At 42.2% G+C, this 13,813-nt stretch overlaps 1 protein-coding gene across 1 annotated transcript; it reads right to left on the bottom strand.

The window, feature by feature from the left end:
• Positions 1-8,189: 8,189 nt before the first annotated feature.
• Positions 8,190-9,998, bottom strand: LOC129505482 (cationic amino acid transporter 3-like). Its single transcript, XM_055318507.1, has one exon. The coding sequence runs from the start codon at positions 9,996-9,998 to the stop codon at positions 8,190-8,192; it is 1,809 nt and encodes a 602-aa protein (XP_055174482.1).
• Positions 9,999-13,813: the final 3,815 nt, after the last annotated feature.

Below are 13,813 nucleotides of genomic sequence, written 5' to 3'. Positions count from 1 at the left end.
CAGCCATTAGAAACGACAAATACCCACCATTTGCTTCAACGTGGATGGAACTGGAGGGCATTATGCTGAGTGAAGTAAGTCAATCGGAGAAGGACAAACAGTGTATGTTCTCATTCATTTGGGGAATATGAATAATAGTGAAAGGGAATATAAGGGAAGGGAGAAGAAATGTGTGGGAAACATCAGAAAGGGACACAGAACATAAAGACTTCTAACACAGAACATAAAGACTTCTAACCCCTAGAAATGAACTAGGGGTGGTGGAGGGGGAGGAGGGCGTGGGGTGGGGGTGAATAGGTGACGGGCACTGAGGGGGACACTTGACGGGATGAGCACTGCGTGTTATTCTGTATGTTGGTAAATTGAACACCAATAAAAATTAATTTATTAAAAAAAAAAAAACAAAGGAACAGAGGAGGTCAGAGGAAATACATTGCTTCTGGAGTAGCTTATCCAGGAAGCTGTGGGCAGGGGGTAATATTTAAACTGGGCTATAATGATTGTGTAGCATTTCATTAGTCAGAGATTGGGAGGATGGAATTCTAAGGAAAAGAAATAGGTATTGGAAAGGATTTTTGACTTTGAGCATCAGTTGATATTGAACTTTTGTTCTTCAGTAGAGAGTAAAACGCAAGGAGTAGTTCAATTCAAGGCCACAACTGCAGAAGCTGGAGGTTTTCAGTATGGAAGACAGCAGCCAGGACCTGGGTCCCAGCTCAGGGTCCATTTATCCCCACTTCTCTTACACCTGATCTTATTGAAGGGGTGTACAGTTCACATGAGACATCCATATGGACATGCCTCCATCCATATGTGTCTCATCTCTCACCCCCCACTGAGTTGTTTAATAAGATTCAAAGGATTTCTTAACTTCATTACTGAAAAGAGCACAAAAGAAAGAAAAACATATACTATACAAACTAAGTTAGGTAATTTGCATCCCTGGGGAAAAGGAGAAACTCCTTCTCTTTCCATCTCAACACTCAATTTTCCTCAATCTTCTGATACTATATGTTTTAAATATCTATATTTCCTCCTTTTCTCGACGAGAGATGCTCTGAAATATCAGATATAAAGTTTGTCATTAAATCCCATCCTAAAAATCTCCCGGGGTGCCTAGGTGTCTCAGTCTATTGGGCAGGCAGCTCTTAATTTCAGCTCTTGTCATGATCTCGGGATCCAGGGATTGGGCCCTACATCAGGCTCTGTGCTCAGCAGGGAGTCTACTTGAGGAATCTCTCTCTCTCTCTCTCTCTCTCTCTCTCTCTCTCTCTCTCTCTCTCCCATAAATCTTTACCAAAAAATAACTTCTCCCCACTACAAGCATTGAAAGGTGGAGGAGGGCAGTTCCTGTGCTGCGTCTGCCTTCAAAACATGTGCAGGTCATCCCACCTCCTGCTTCCAGGAGTTTGGCTTCAAGTTTTCTAAAGAAGTAAACAGAGTAAAGAGTACTTTACTTTATCCAACTCCTCTTACCATTGTTGTATCTGTCAAAGATCATTCCTTTCTATGAAATTATTTTTACAGATGGCCATTTTCTGAGTTTCAACTGTAGATTCCTCAATTAGTACAATTTTTAGTTCTTCTGTTTCTGGAATGACTCAAAGAAAGAATCATACTTGGCGGGTATTATGCTGAGTGAAATAAGTCAATCAGAGAAGGACAAGCATTATATGGTCTCATTCATTTGGGGAATATATAGGATAGTGAAAGGGAATAAAGGGGAAAGGAGAAAAGATGAGTGGGAAATATCATAAAGGGAGACAGAACATGAGAGACTCCTAACTCTGGAAAACGAACAAGGGGTGGTGGAAAGGGAGGTGGCCGGGGGGTGGGGGTGACTGGGTGACGGGCATTGAGGTGGGCACTTGACGGGATGAGCACTGGCTGTTATTCTATATGTTGGCAAATTGAACACCAATAAAAATACATTTATAAAAAATAATTACAAATTTTTTTTAAAAAAAAGAATCATACTTGGAAACAAAGAAGTAAATTAAATGGCTTTTCTTAGTGCCTTCCATTAGAGTGATCTAGGAGAGGGAAGGTGGTTACATGGGGGGTGTACATACAAGGGCAGCTGTTATTAGGCTAGAAAGTAATGGACAGGGACACCTGGGTGGCTCGGCATTTTGGCGCCTGCCTTCAGCCCAAGGCGTGATCCTGGAGACCTGGGATCCAGTCTCACGTCAGGCTCCCTGCATGGAGCCTGCTTCTCTCTCTCTGCCTGTGTCTCTGCCTCTCTCTCTCTGTCTCTATGAATGGATAAATAAAATCTTTTTTTTTTGGATAGATAAAATCTTAAAAAAAAGAAAGTAATGGACATGAGGTCATTGTCTTATGGCTACTATTTCTCTTTCTCTGCCAATATGTTTGGATTGTAGCAGATTCATGAGGGCTCCACAGCATCTTAGCCATAAACTTTCCAGAAAGGAAACTCATTGATATTTCCTTGAATTGGGATAAAAAATAAAAATCAGGGTTGCTACAAATACACCATCCAGGTTCAGTGAAAGAAGGAAGCTAGTGCCTTATAACTGGTTGAACTCTTACAGGTTTTATGTACATACAACACATAACACACACACAAACACACATACATACACACCATACTTAAGAAGCCTAACAAGAATGCTCATATTTATAGCCTACGGAGATAAACATACCCACACTGCAGGTCATGTTTCCATCCAAATTCAAACACGTACATCCATACAGTATGTACATGCACATGACTTTCAAATAGGTGCTTTATGAACATATGCATTCACCCCCTTTCCAAGATCCTGACTGCAGGATGGGGCACAATGAGGGTAAAGGAATGTCTGAGTGTGAGCTACAGTGTCACGAAGCTTCTCTGACGACATGCCATGAAATACATAGACATTGTTTACTAATTATTCACTATTTAGATTTATCCACTGCCATTCAATTAGTTTATGTCATCAAGAATCAATGAGCCACTATTCTGTGCAGAGTACAGGCTCGCTCAAACTTGGTACAAATACTAGCTTCATTAGTCATTTGCACAAATGAGCCTTAGTCTCAACTTTTGTAAAATGGGGATGACAATACTCACCTTATTAAACTTTTGCATTAAATAGGTGATTATGTAAATTGTTAAGTATAAGACTTAGTACTCAACAAGTGGTAGGTAATATTTCCATCCTCATCTTGTGAGCATTGGAGATATAAAGAAGTAATATACAAAAGTAATGCTCACTTATGTTGAGCTCTGGATATTATATATAAGTGATGAATCACTAAATTCTATCCCTGAAACTACTTTAACCATATATGTTGACTAAATATAAATTAAATAAATTTGAAATTAAAAAAATATATATGCTCTTTTCCCTAGGGCACTTCTAAATCTCATCAATGAGACGAGATAAATACATGGAGAGAAAAAGAACATGGAAACCTAAAACTCTTATTTGAGCCCTACCATGTAAATTGTTCTCCTAAATCCAAGCTCTGTTTCAAACATGTAGCAGATTTCAATGCTCTAATAAGATTGTTTTTTCCTTCTGTCAGTCATTATCCTCATGCCTCCCCACCTTACATACACCACACATCCATCCCAGTCTCTAATTTAAGAAGTTGATTGGAGAATTCTTGGGATAACAAAGATTTTGAGATTTCATTTTGTACATTTCCCTGTTTCTTGGTAGGAGCCTATCTGAGGCATTCCAAACCCAAGTGAGACAGTAATGCCTATAGCCAGAGAGCCGGCACCCTCCCATCCCCCTGTCATCCTGTAAAATCAGATAATTCTTCTTTATGTTCAATCTTCATCTATTTTCCATCAATATTGACCTCTGTTTATCACCCATTCTTATAAGGAATGAGGTACACAAACTCTTGAAACTTAAGAACATTCCCAAATGCCCACCTGGTAATATTGTTCCATTGCCAATCACTCCAGGTCTCTGGAATATAAGTCTCATATTTTTTGTCAATAACCCACTAAAAATCATTTTAAAAATCCCTTAAAATGCTTTAATTTGGTTCCTACCCAGGTGTAACCACTTATGCAGTCATCTGGTCTCTCCTTTAAACTTTTGAAAGATGAGGGGTGCCTCAGTAGCTTAGTCAATTAAGCATCTGCCTTTGATCATGATCAAGTCATGATCTCAGGGTCCTGGGGTGGAGCCTCCCATTGGGCTTCCTGCTCAGTTAGAGAGCCTTCTTCTGCCTTTCCCTCTGCCTGCCACTCCTTCAGGTTTCTCTGCCAAATAAATAAATATGTTTTTAAAACTTTTGAAAGATGGAAGTATCCTAATTTCCAGGACACCAGTTAGGTACTCCTATTTCATCCCCTAACCTCCATAGCCTCCTCAATTAGTATCATCAAGTTATCACGCATTTGATTAAGGGACAATACAACCCTGAGGCGAGGCATGACTACCATGACCTCCGAGTCCCTTTCAGGCCATCATATGAAGAGGGGGAAACAGAATTGGCAGCAGTTCCAACCCAACCAATGCTTGCCCCACAGGAGCCCCTGAGCCCAGGCAGACTCCACTGTAGGCAAGGAAGGCATTTTACCAAAATGGGCAGCGTGCCAAATCCTGGCATAATGACTGACACAGGAGGCCTGGAGGCAGGAGGGCAGCCAAGACCTATGCATACTTCTCCTCTTCCCCAAATGCAATTCCCCCAGCCTGGGCCCATCCTTTTGTGCTCCTAATTCCAAATTTTTCAGATTTTCCATAGTGCTCATCTGATGCCAAGCAACTCTCATCCATTACCTAAGACCAGTGTTCTTTTTTCATCCAGAACCAACCTGCCCACAGGACACATGCATTCCAACGTGCTGATACACACGAAAATCTAATAAAAGTAATCTCTCTCCTGTGTTGGGAGGCAAGCATGCTCAGCACTATGTATGATGAGGAGTCAGTCAATCTGTCTGAGTGATGCACGACTAACAAAACAATTAGGCCACAGGTCTAAAGCTGAGGATTAATCATCTATTTCTATGTCTTAATTCATCATTTGGTTCCAAACATAGTAGGGGAAATGTGGTGTTATGTATTGGACCTCTACAGTTCCAACAATGGATTGTAGGGAAAGTGGGCAAGATGCAGGTTCAGATCACATGCAGTAGACAGATCTAGTTGAGAGAATAACAGGACAGAAGAACCAGAGGAAATCCTAGAAGTTTGTTAATAAACAGATCAGATAAGTCAGAAATTATCAGTTCTGATCCAGTTACACATAAATAAGCAGAGCATGGAAGACACTGAGAGGCTTATCCAAGCCTACATTGTTGGTTAGTGGTGGAAACCAGACCAGGACCCAGGACATGGCTCTCAGCAGGGCTCAGAAAGAGCCCTGCTGAGCAGACAACAATAGAGAAAGTTGAAAGTCCAAGAATGCAGATGTCACCAAGTGGAAGAACCAGCCCCCAGGGTTCTCAGCATGGGTAGTGGGTTCAAGGCCAAAGTGCTTTGTGCTCAGAGGAAAACACTGGCTGCAATCCACCTCTGCATGCTCTGTTGCCCCCTCACACAGCCATGGCTCAAACTACACAGCTGGCTCTGTGTGCTCTGCTTCATTTTCCTCTGCTTTTCCTAGTGTTCCCTCTGCCTGCAATCTCTCCCTGCTTTCCCTGTGTGGAATATCCTATCTGTCTTTGGAGAGAACCAATTCAAATGCCATTCCTCTGCAAAATCTTCTTTGGTTTCTCTAATCAACTCTCACCACCGTGCCAGCCACAAAAGATTTCCTCAACTCTGAATTTGCAAGACACATTATCTGCTTATTACTCATGACAATGCCCTGTGTTTCAGCTATGCTTTACCCCTTGTATTAGAATTTAAGCTTCTTAGAAATAAGTTAGAGAAAGACAATTATCATATGGTTTCACTCATATGAGGAATATAAGAAACAGCACAGAGGATCATAGAGGAAAGGAGGGAAAAACAGAATGAGAAGAAATCAGAGAGGGAGATAAACCATGAGAGACTCTTAACTATGGGAAAGAAACTGAGGGTCTCTGGAGGGGAGGTGGGGGGGGACGGGGTAACTGGGAGATAGGCATTAAAGAGAGCACGTGATGTGATGAGCACTGGGTGTTATACACAACTGATGAATTTCTTAACTCTACATCTGAAAATAATGATGTTCTATAAGTCGGCTAATGGAATTTAAGTTAAAAAAAAAGACACAAAAACAGACATATAGATCAATGGAACAGAACAGAGAACCCAGAAGTGGACCCTGAACTTTATGGTCAACTAATATACGATAAAGGAGGAAAGACGATCCACTGGAAGAAAGACACTCTCTTCAATAAATGGTGCTGGGAAAATTGGACATCCACATGCAGAAGAATGAAACTGGACCACTCTCTTGCACCATACACAAAGATAAACTCAAAATAGATGAAAGATCTAAATGTGAGACAAGATTCCATCAAAATCCCAGAGGAGAACTCAGGCAACACCCTTTTTGAACTTGGCCACAGTAACCGGAGAAGGACAAACAGTGTATGTTCTCATTCATTTGGGGAATATGAATAATAGTGAAAGGGAATATAAGGGAAGGGAGAAGAAATGTGTGAGAAATATCAGAAAGAGAGACAGAACATAAAGACTTCTAACTCTGGGAAATGAACTAGGGGTGGTGGAGGGGGAGGAGGGCGGGGGGTGGGGGTGAATGGGTGACGGGCACTGAGGGGTACACTTGACTGGATGAGCACTGGGTGTTATTCTGTATGTTGGTAAATTGAACACCAATAAAAATTAATTTATAAAATTTTAAAAAAAGAAAAAGTAAAAAGAATGAAGCTACGAATTCAAGCTCCTTAAAGTCAGTGATCATATTTCATATTTGGGGGATTTCTCTGTTTCTTTTATTTTTTTATTGAAGTATAATTAACATACCATGTTGTTATTTTATTCTTAGGTGTACAATATAATGATTCAATAATACGTATTCAGGGCTCATCAATATAAGTGTATTCTTAATTCCTTTAATCTATTTCACCCATCCCCCCAACCATCTCTCTGCTGGACACCACCAGTTCCCGATCTTTAATTTTGCTTTTTTTTTCAAGTATCTCTTTTTTTCTATTTTTTTGTTTTATTTCATAAGTACATATATGAGTGAAATCATATAGTATCTGTTTTCCTCTGACTGACTTATTCCACTTTGCATTATAGCCTCTAGGTATATCCATGTAGTTACAAATGGAAAGATTTCATTACTGAATTATACTCCATTATAAACTATATAGATATGTATTTCTATATGTTAATACACTCACACACACCACATCTTCTTTATGAATTTATCTGTCAATGGACATTTGTGTTGCTTCCATATGCTAGCTTTTGTAAATAAGGATGCCATAAGCATAGAAGTGCATATATCTCTTTGACTTCATGTCAATAAAACATTTTGCACGGTAAAGGAAATCATTAGCAAAACAAAAAGCAAAGTACCTAATTTGATATTGCAAGACCTATCTCCAATAAGGGGTTAATTTCCAAAACACATAAGTATCTTCTATAACTCAATACCAAAAACAACCAAATGATCCATTAAAAAATGGGCAGAGGACCTGAATAAACATTTCTCCAATGAGAACATATCAGATGGGTAATAGATACAGGAAACGTGCTCAGCATCACTAATCATCAAGAAAATGTAAGTTAAAACTACATAAGATATCACTTTACATCTGTCATAACAACTAAAAAAAGTCAAGAAATAAAAGAGTGTTGGTGAGGATGTGGAGAAAAGGAACTCTCATGCGCTTCAGGTGACAATATAAATTGGTGCAGACACTATGGAAATGAGTATGAAAGTTCCACAAAAAATTAAAAATAGAACTACTTACCATACGATCCAGTATTTCCACTACTAGATATTAACACAAAGAAAACAAAAAAAAATTTCTAGCTCTTTTATTAAGAGTTTTTCTAAAGCCAGTAAGCAGGTAAGACACAACTGAAAAGTAGACAGTTTAAAAAACAAGAAAAAAAACACATCTGTCACTCTACAATAAATACAAAGCTCTGTTAGTGTACCCTCGGCAACATCTCATGGAAGGCCTTGCTTTGCATGTGTTAGGAGTATTCCCCGTTATTGTTCAGGGGACCACACTGCATTCAGGTGTGATGATATCAACCAAATATGTACTAGTGGAGTTCAAGATCTACAGTTCTGACCCCAACTTAAGAGTGATTAGCGACCAAGCTGTTCTGGATCCCATAGCCAAAGTAGATAGCAAACCCAATCAGCATCCAGACACCAAATAGGGCCCAGGTTCCACTTGTCATCTGCATCATAAGGTAAATATTCAAAAAGATGCTGAGGAGAGGGAGGAGAGGCAGACCAGGTACCTTAAAGTGAAGGGGAGAGGAGCTCTGTGGCTGCCTCCAGATGACCCCAGTGATCCCAGTGATGAGCACCAGGAGCAGCACAACCACAGTGATCCACACTGGGTCTCCAGAAAGTATATCTGGCCATCGTGCCAGCACGAGGCAAAGAAGAGTCAGCAGCAGAGCAATGAGTGAGAAGCAAACAGAGACAACCCGGCCAGAGAGTGGGGTGGGGGTGGGGCTGCCTGGAAAGAGTAGTCCCTGTAGAGTCAGCTTCTCTGCTATGGGTCCATTCTCTTCCTGCACCTCTGCTTCATTTCTTTCATTCTCCTCCTGCACCTCAGCTTCACTTCCCTCACTCTTCTTTTTGGGCAGATACCTGATGATAAGAACCCCAAAAGATATCAGAGATGAAATTACCAGAGACGTCAGTGACCTGAGATCCACAAGGTCAATGATTCTGAAAAAGAAAGCCATGATTACTGCAATAATAACAAAGATGACAATCGCTGTGATGCGAAAGCATATGCCAGTTTGGATCCTGGCAAGGACAGGGAACAGGAGGCCATCCTCTGCCATCTTGCATATAATCCGAAGGAAAAAGGATGTAAAGCCAAAGATGTGTAAAAAAATATTAGAGAAAATTACAAAAGCTACAACATAGTAGGCAGGGACCCAGCCAATATGAAGAAATGCCTCTAGCATGGTGCTTCCAGACCGGAGCTGGTAGTAAGGCACCATAAGTGTAAGTGCTGCAGAGACACTAAAATACATCAATGTGGAGATGAACAGTGAAATCACAATGCTCATTGGGATGGAACGCTCAGGATTCTGGGCTTCTTCAACTCTGGTAATAATAATGGTGAAACTCCTAAAAACAAAGAAGCAGGTAGCTGTTCCACGGAGAATCCCCTGGAAGCCAAAAGGCATGAATCCTCCAGAGCCCAGAGGACCCAAGCTAGAGGTGTCATTGAGTCCAGCCTTTATGTAGTCCTCTTCTGTGAGCTTCCAGTTGTGTAGGTCCCCCTTTATGAAGCCAGAGATGATGATAAAACTGAGAACCAAAATGTTCATTGATGCAAAAACTTTGGTAACAACCAGGAAAAACTGTCTAATGTTTGAAATCAGGAATTCCACGAACACCATCACAAGGCCCACAACAAAATAGCCTAGAATTTCTATAAAGTCCTGGGAAACATGCAATGAAATGCTCCCGTGCAAGATCTGAGAGAGCTGGTTCCCAAAAAGTCTGTCAAAAGCTAAGGCCCAGGCTCGGAAAACAAATGCTACATTAGCAACATTGGTAAGGATGAGGTTCCAGCCACTGATGAAAGCCCCAAGTTCACCTACAGTGACATAGGTGTAGAGATATGAAGAGCCAGAGTGGGGAACCCAGGCACTAAACTCTGCATAGCACAACCCAGCCAACAATGAAGTTAGGCCAGCCACCAAAAAGCAGATCACAATGGCTGGTCCTGCTATAACTCCAAACACCTCCCCAGCCAGAATATAAACACTTATACCCATTCTGTAGCCCACACCCAGGGCCACTAAATCCAGAGTGTTCTGAGTTCTGGCAGGGGCAGTCTCAGCCACAGATTGCTCCAGCGGATGTTTGCGCACCAGCTTTTTACCAAATCTTCGAAGTGCCTGACACAGCATTCTAGTTGGAATTGAAGAGGATTCTAGAATCAGAGAGCTGTAGCAAATCCAAGGGGCAGAGAGTCGCAGATCAAGTTCAGTGAGGCTAAGTTAAGCAGAGTTGGGTTGGGGCTGCCTCCATTGGTTCCTCAGGCTTCAAAGGTGCTGTCTCATATTTCTTCTGGCATATGTTATCCCTTCACAATGCCTAAAACATAGTAAACAATAATTTTTTCCTGAACTCATTATTCAACCCACCAACCAAAGCTCAGAAGTCCCATGTCACCTGTTGTAGCCCAAATATAACAGAAGCTGACACCGAAGGACATCATAGCAAAATAAACCCTGCTTTCCACCCAGAAAAAGTGCCAAATACCCCGGCATTCTCCTTTTTTACATACCACATGACATAAACCCATCTCGTTCATTTAACTCATGCAGTTTCATGTAGTAATTAAGCTGCAAGACCCAACAGAGTATAAATGTATTGTGCAATGATTCACATATGGGATATGTACAAGATACTTGAGGTTTTTTAATAAATTTATTTTTTATTGGTGTTCAATTTGCCAACACATAGAATAATACCCAGTGCTCATCCCATCAAGTGCCCCCCTCAGTGCCCATCACCCAGTCACCCCCACCCACCTCCCAACTCCCCGTCCACCACCCCTAGTTCGTTTCCCAGAGTTAGAAGGTACTTGAGTTTCAGTAATGACACATTAATTCACAGACTAGATGTTTCATTGCAATTACAGAAACATTTGTATATATCATCTGAGTTTAAAATATAAATATTAGTTTCCTCTTTTTACACCCTTGGGCACCAAATCACCTGCCCAAGGTCAGATGGTATTTTGATCCCCATTTCTCCTCATTCTGCGTCATCCACTTAGCTGTACTGATGGCCAGGAATGTACAGTCCACCATTTCTGTGAGGAGGGGAAATGAAAATAGAGATAAAGATGAGAGAAGAAAATAAAATGCATTGCAAAGGGGCCTGACAGCAAGTGATGGTACGAACATGCTATAACTGAGGGTAGGACTGACCCTACTCCGTGCATTGCAGATTGCACACAGGAATTGCAGGAGATAATGTTTTGAGAGGACCTGGTAAAGACCCTGATAAATGGCAGGCATTCAGGAGATTTAACATGAAGGGAAACCAGAGTCCTGTGATTGCCAGGATATGGAGAATACAAAGAAGAAATACCTGTTAGGAAGGGGGGGGGATAACAGGGAAGATGGAGCACCTTTCCTCTAGTTCCCTCTGAACCCATTTCCCTTTTCCCAATTCCTCTTTCTCCTTCAGCTCCTTCAACTGTACTGGAGGCTTCTACAGTTAGCACTAACGATGCTTGTACCACGTTTCTCTCTCTGGGGAGCTCCTAAACCCCCTACCTCCCAACAAAGACATAACAGTGGTTCTTCACATTTGTTAAATCAAAGACCCCTCTGAGGTGGGTCACCTTAAAAAAATTTTCTACACTCTTCAAAGTCCATCCATGGACTCTGATCAGGATCTCAGCAGAGGACCATCTGAATGGCAGGATCAGAGATGGTCAATGCTTTTGATAATTTCTGTTTCCCTCAATTGTGTTGTGCAGTGTGGTACTTGCACTTTTCTTACTTTTCCTGAAGATGAGGGAAAGTAGATCTACAGACAAAGTATGAGGATAACCAAAGAATCAACATAAAGAACAAAACATATGGGAACTAAATAATCATATTTTATTTCTCCAACAGAATCAGGTAGAAGGCAGAACAAACAAATGAACAACCAAATGCACAGAAGAGAGCGCAAACCCATAATCGGGAATCCTGAGAGAGGCTGCCACAAATTCAGTTTATAACAACACAGGGAAACATTGTTCTCAATCACCATGTTCAGAAATGTTCTTTCTCTGTATACTAATCTGCGATTATTCTAATAGTTTCGTTTAGTCCAGACCCTCTGACCCAGCTGTCAGAGTCCCGCCCTAATTCTTCTCCTATCTTCAGGCCCATCACCTCCTTCCTTACTCAGCTCATCACATCCTGACTTACCTTCGTCAGATAAGCCTGTGCCCTGCCAGGGACGCCCTTCTCACTCCTTCTGTCCAGTCTTGACCCTCTAGTTCTTCTCAACCTTACGCTACAACTTTCCCCTTACATCTAGAAAGCCTTTCCTAGGGTGTCTGGGTGGAAGATGGCGGAAGAGTAGGGTCTCCAAGTCACCTGTCCCCACCAAATTACCTAGATAACCTTCAAATCATCCTGAAAATCTATGAATTCGGCCTGAGATTTAAAGAGAGAACAAAAAAAAAAAATAAAACATTCACTTGAAAAATTAAAAAAAAATAAAGAGAGAACAGCTGGAATGCTACAGAGCCGGGCTAAGGCCGGGGCACGTGCCCCCAGGACAGGAAAGCCCCGCCCGGAGAGGCAGGAGCTTCACCAATCTTCCCGGGTCGAAAGGCGCTGGCAGGGAGTTAGAGCAGGATCCCAGGAGGGCGGGGATGCTCTTGGGCTCCCTCGGACACTAACAGACACCTGCCCCCAGGGAGAGTGGGCCGAGCTCTCTAAAGGGCTGCAGCGCGAACAGCTGGACCCGATAGCAGATCTGGGGCGGCTCAGGCAGAGGCTCCGTGGAGAGGGGGCTGCGCGGCCGGGAGCATGAATCCAACAGCACCGGCCAGGGAGCCCAGGGCGCCGGGGACACAGCCCAGGATGCGGCCTCCACCCGGGACAGGCAGAGGCCAGGAGGGCACAGAACAGTGAGGACAATCCTGCCACCGGGTGGCCGGGAGCTGAGCAGATCAGCGGCCCTTTCCCCGGATCATCCAGGCTCCTACAGACTGACTCCAGGGCTCCAGAGCTGGCCGATGCCACTGTTGCTGTTCCTCCTGGGGCCTCACAGGGTAAACAACCCCCACTGAACCTCACAGTAGCCTCACCTGATAAACAGGATAAACATTACTCACTGAGCCCTATTATACCAGGCAGGGGGCAGAGTAGCTCCCCCAAGTGCTAACACCAGAAAATCAGCACAACAGGCCCCTCCCCCAGAAGACCAGCTAGAGGGACAGGGGAAAAACAAATTATTGACCAAGCAGCCCTGGAAAGTTCCAGGGGAAGTCAAGGGACTTACAGTATACAGAATCGGAGGACACTCCCCCGTTTTTATTTTGTTTGTTTGTTTTTTGCTTTTTGATTTCTATTTGCTTCCCCCAACCTTTTTTCCTTTCTTTCTTTTTCTTTCTCTTTTTCTTCTCTTTTTTCCTCTTTTTTTCTTTTTCTCATTTCTTTCCTTCTTTCTCTCATTTTCTCCTTTTCCCAATCAAACTTGTTTTTGGCCACTCTGCACTGAGCAAAATGACTAGAAGGAAAACCTCACCTCAAAACAAAGAATCAGAAACAGTCCTCTCTCCCACAGAGTTACAAAATCTGAATTACAATTCAATTTCAGAAAGCCAATTCAGAAGCACTATTATACAGCTACTGGTGGGTCTAGAAAATAGCATAAAGGACTCAAGACACTTCATGACTGCAGAATTTAGATCTAATCGGGCAGAAATTAAAAAATCACTTGAATGAGATGCAATCCGAACTAGAAGCCCTAATGACGAGGGTTAATGAGGTGGAAGAACGAGTGAGTGACATAGAAGACAAGTTGATGGCAAAGAGGGAAACTGAGAAAAAAAGAGACAAACAATTAAAAGACCATGAAGATAGATTAAGGGAAATGAACGACAGCCTGAGGAAGAAAAACCTATGTTTAATTGGGGTCCCCGAGGGCGCCGAAAGGGACAGAGGATCAGAATATGTATTTGAACAAATCCTCGCTGAAAACTTTC

This window comes from Nyctereutes procyonoides, unplaced genomic scaffold (genome assembly GCF_905146905.1).
Source record: "Nyctereutes procyonoides isolate TBG_1078 unplaced genomic scaffold, NYPRO_anot_genome, whole genome shotgun sequence".
In the NCBI taxonomy this organism is placed as follows: Eukaryota; Metazoa; Chordata; class Mammalia; order Carnivora; family Canidae; genus Nyctereutes; species Nyctereutes procyonoides.
The sequence above is the reverse complement of the archived record's forward strand: the minus strand, read 5'-3'. Positions and strand labels throughout refer to the sequence as shown.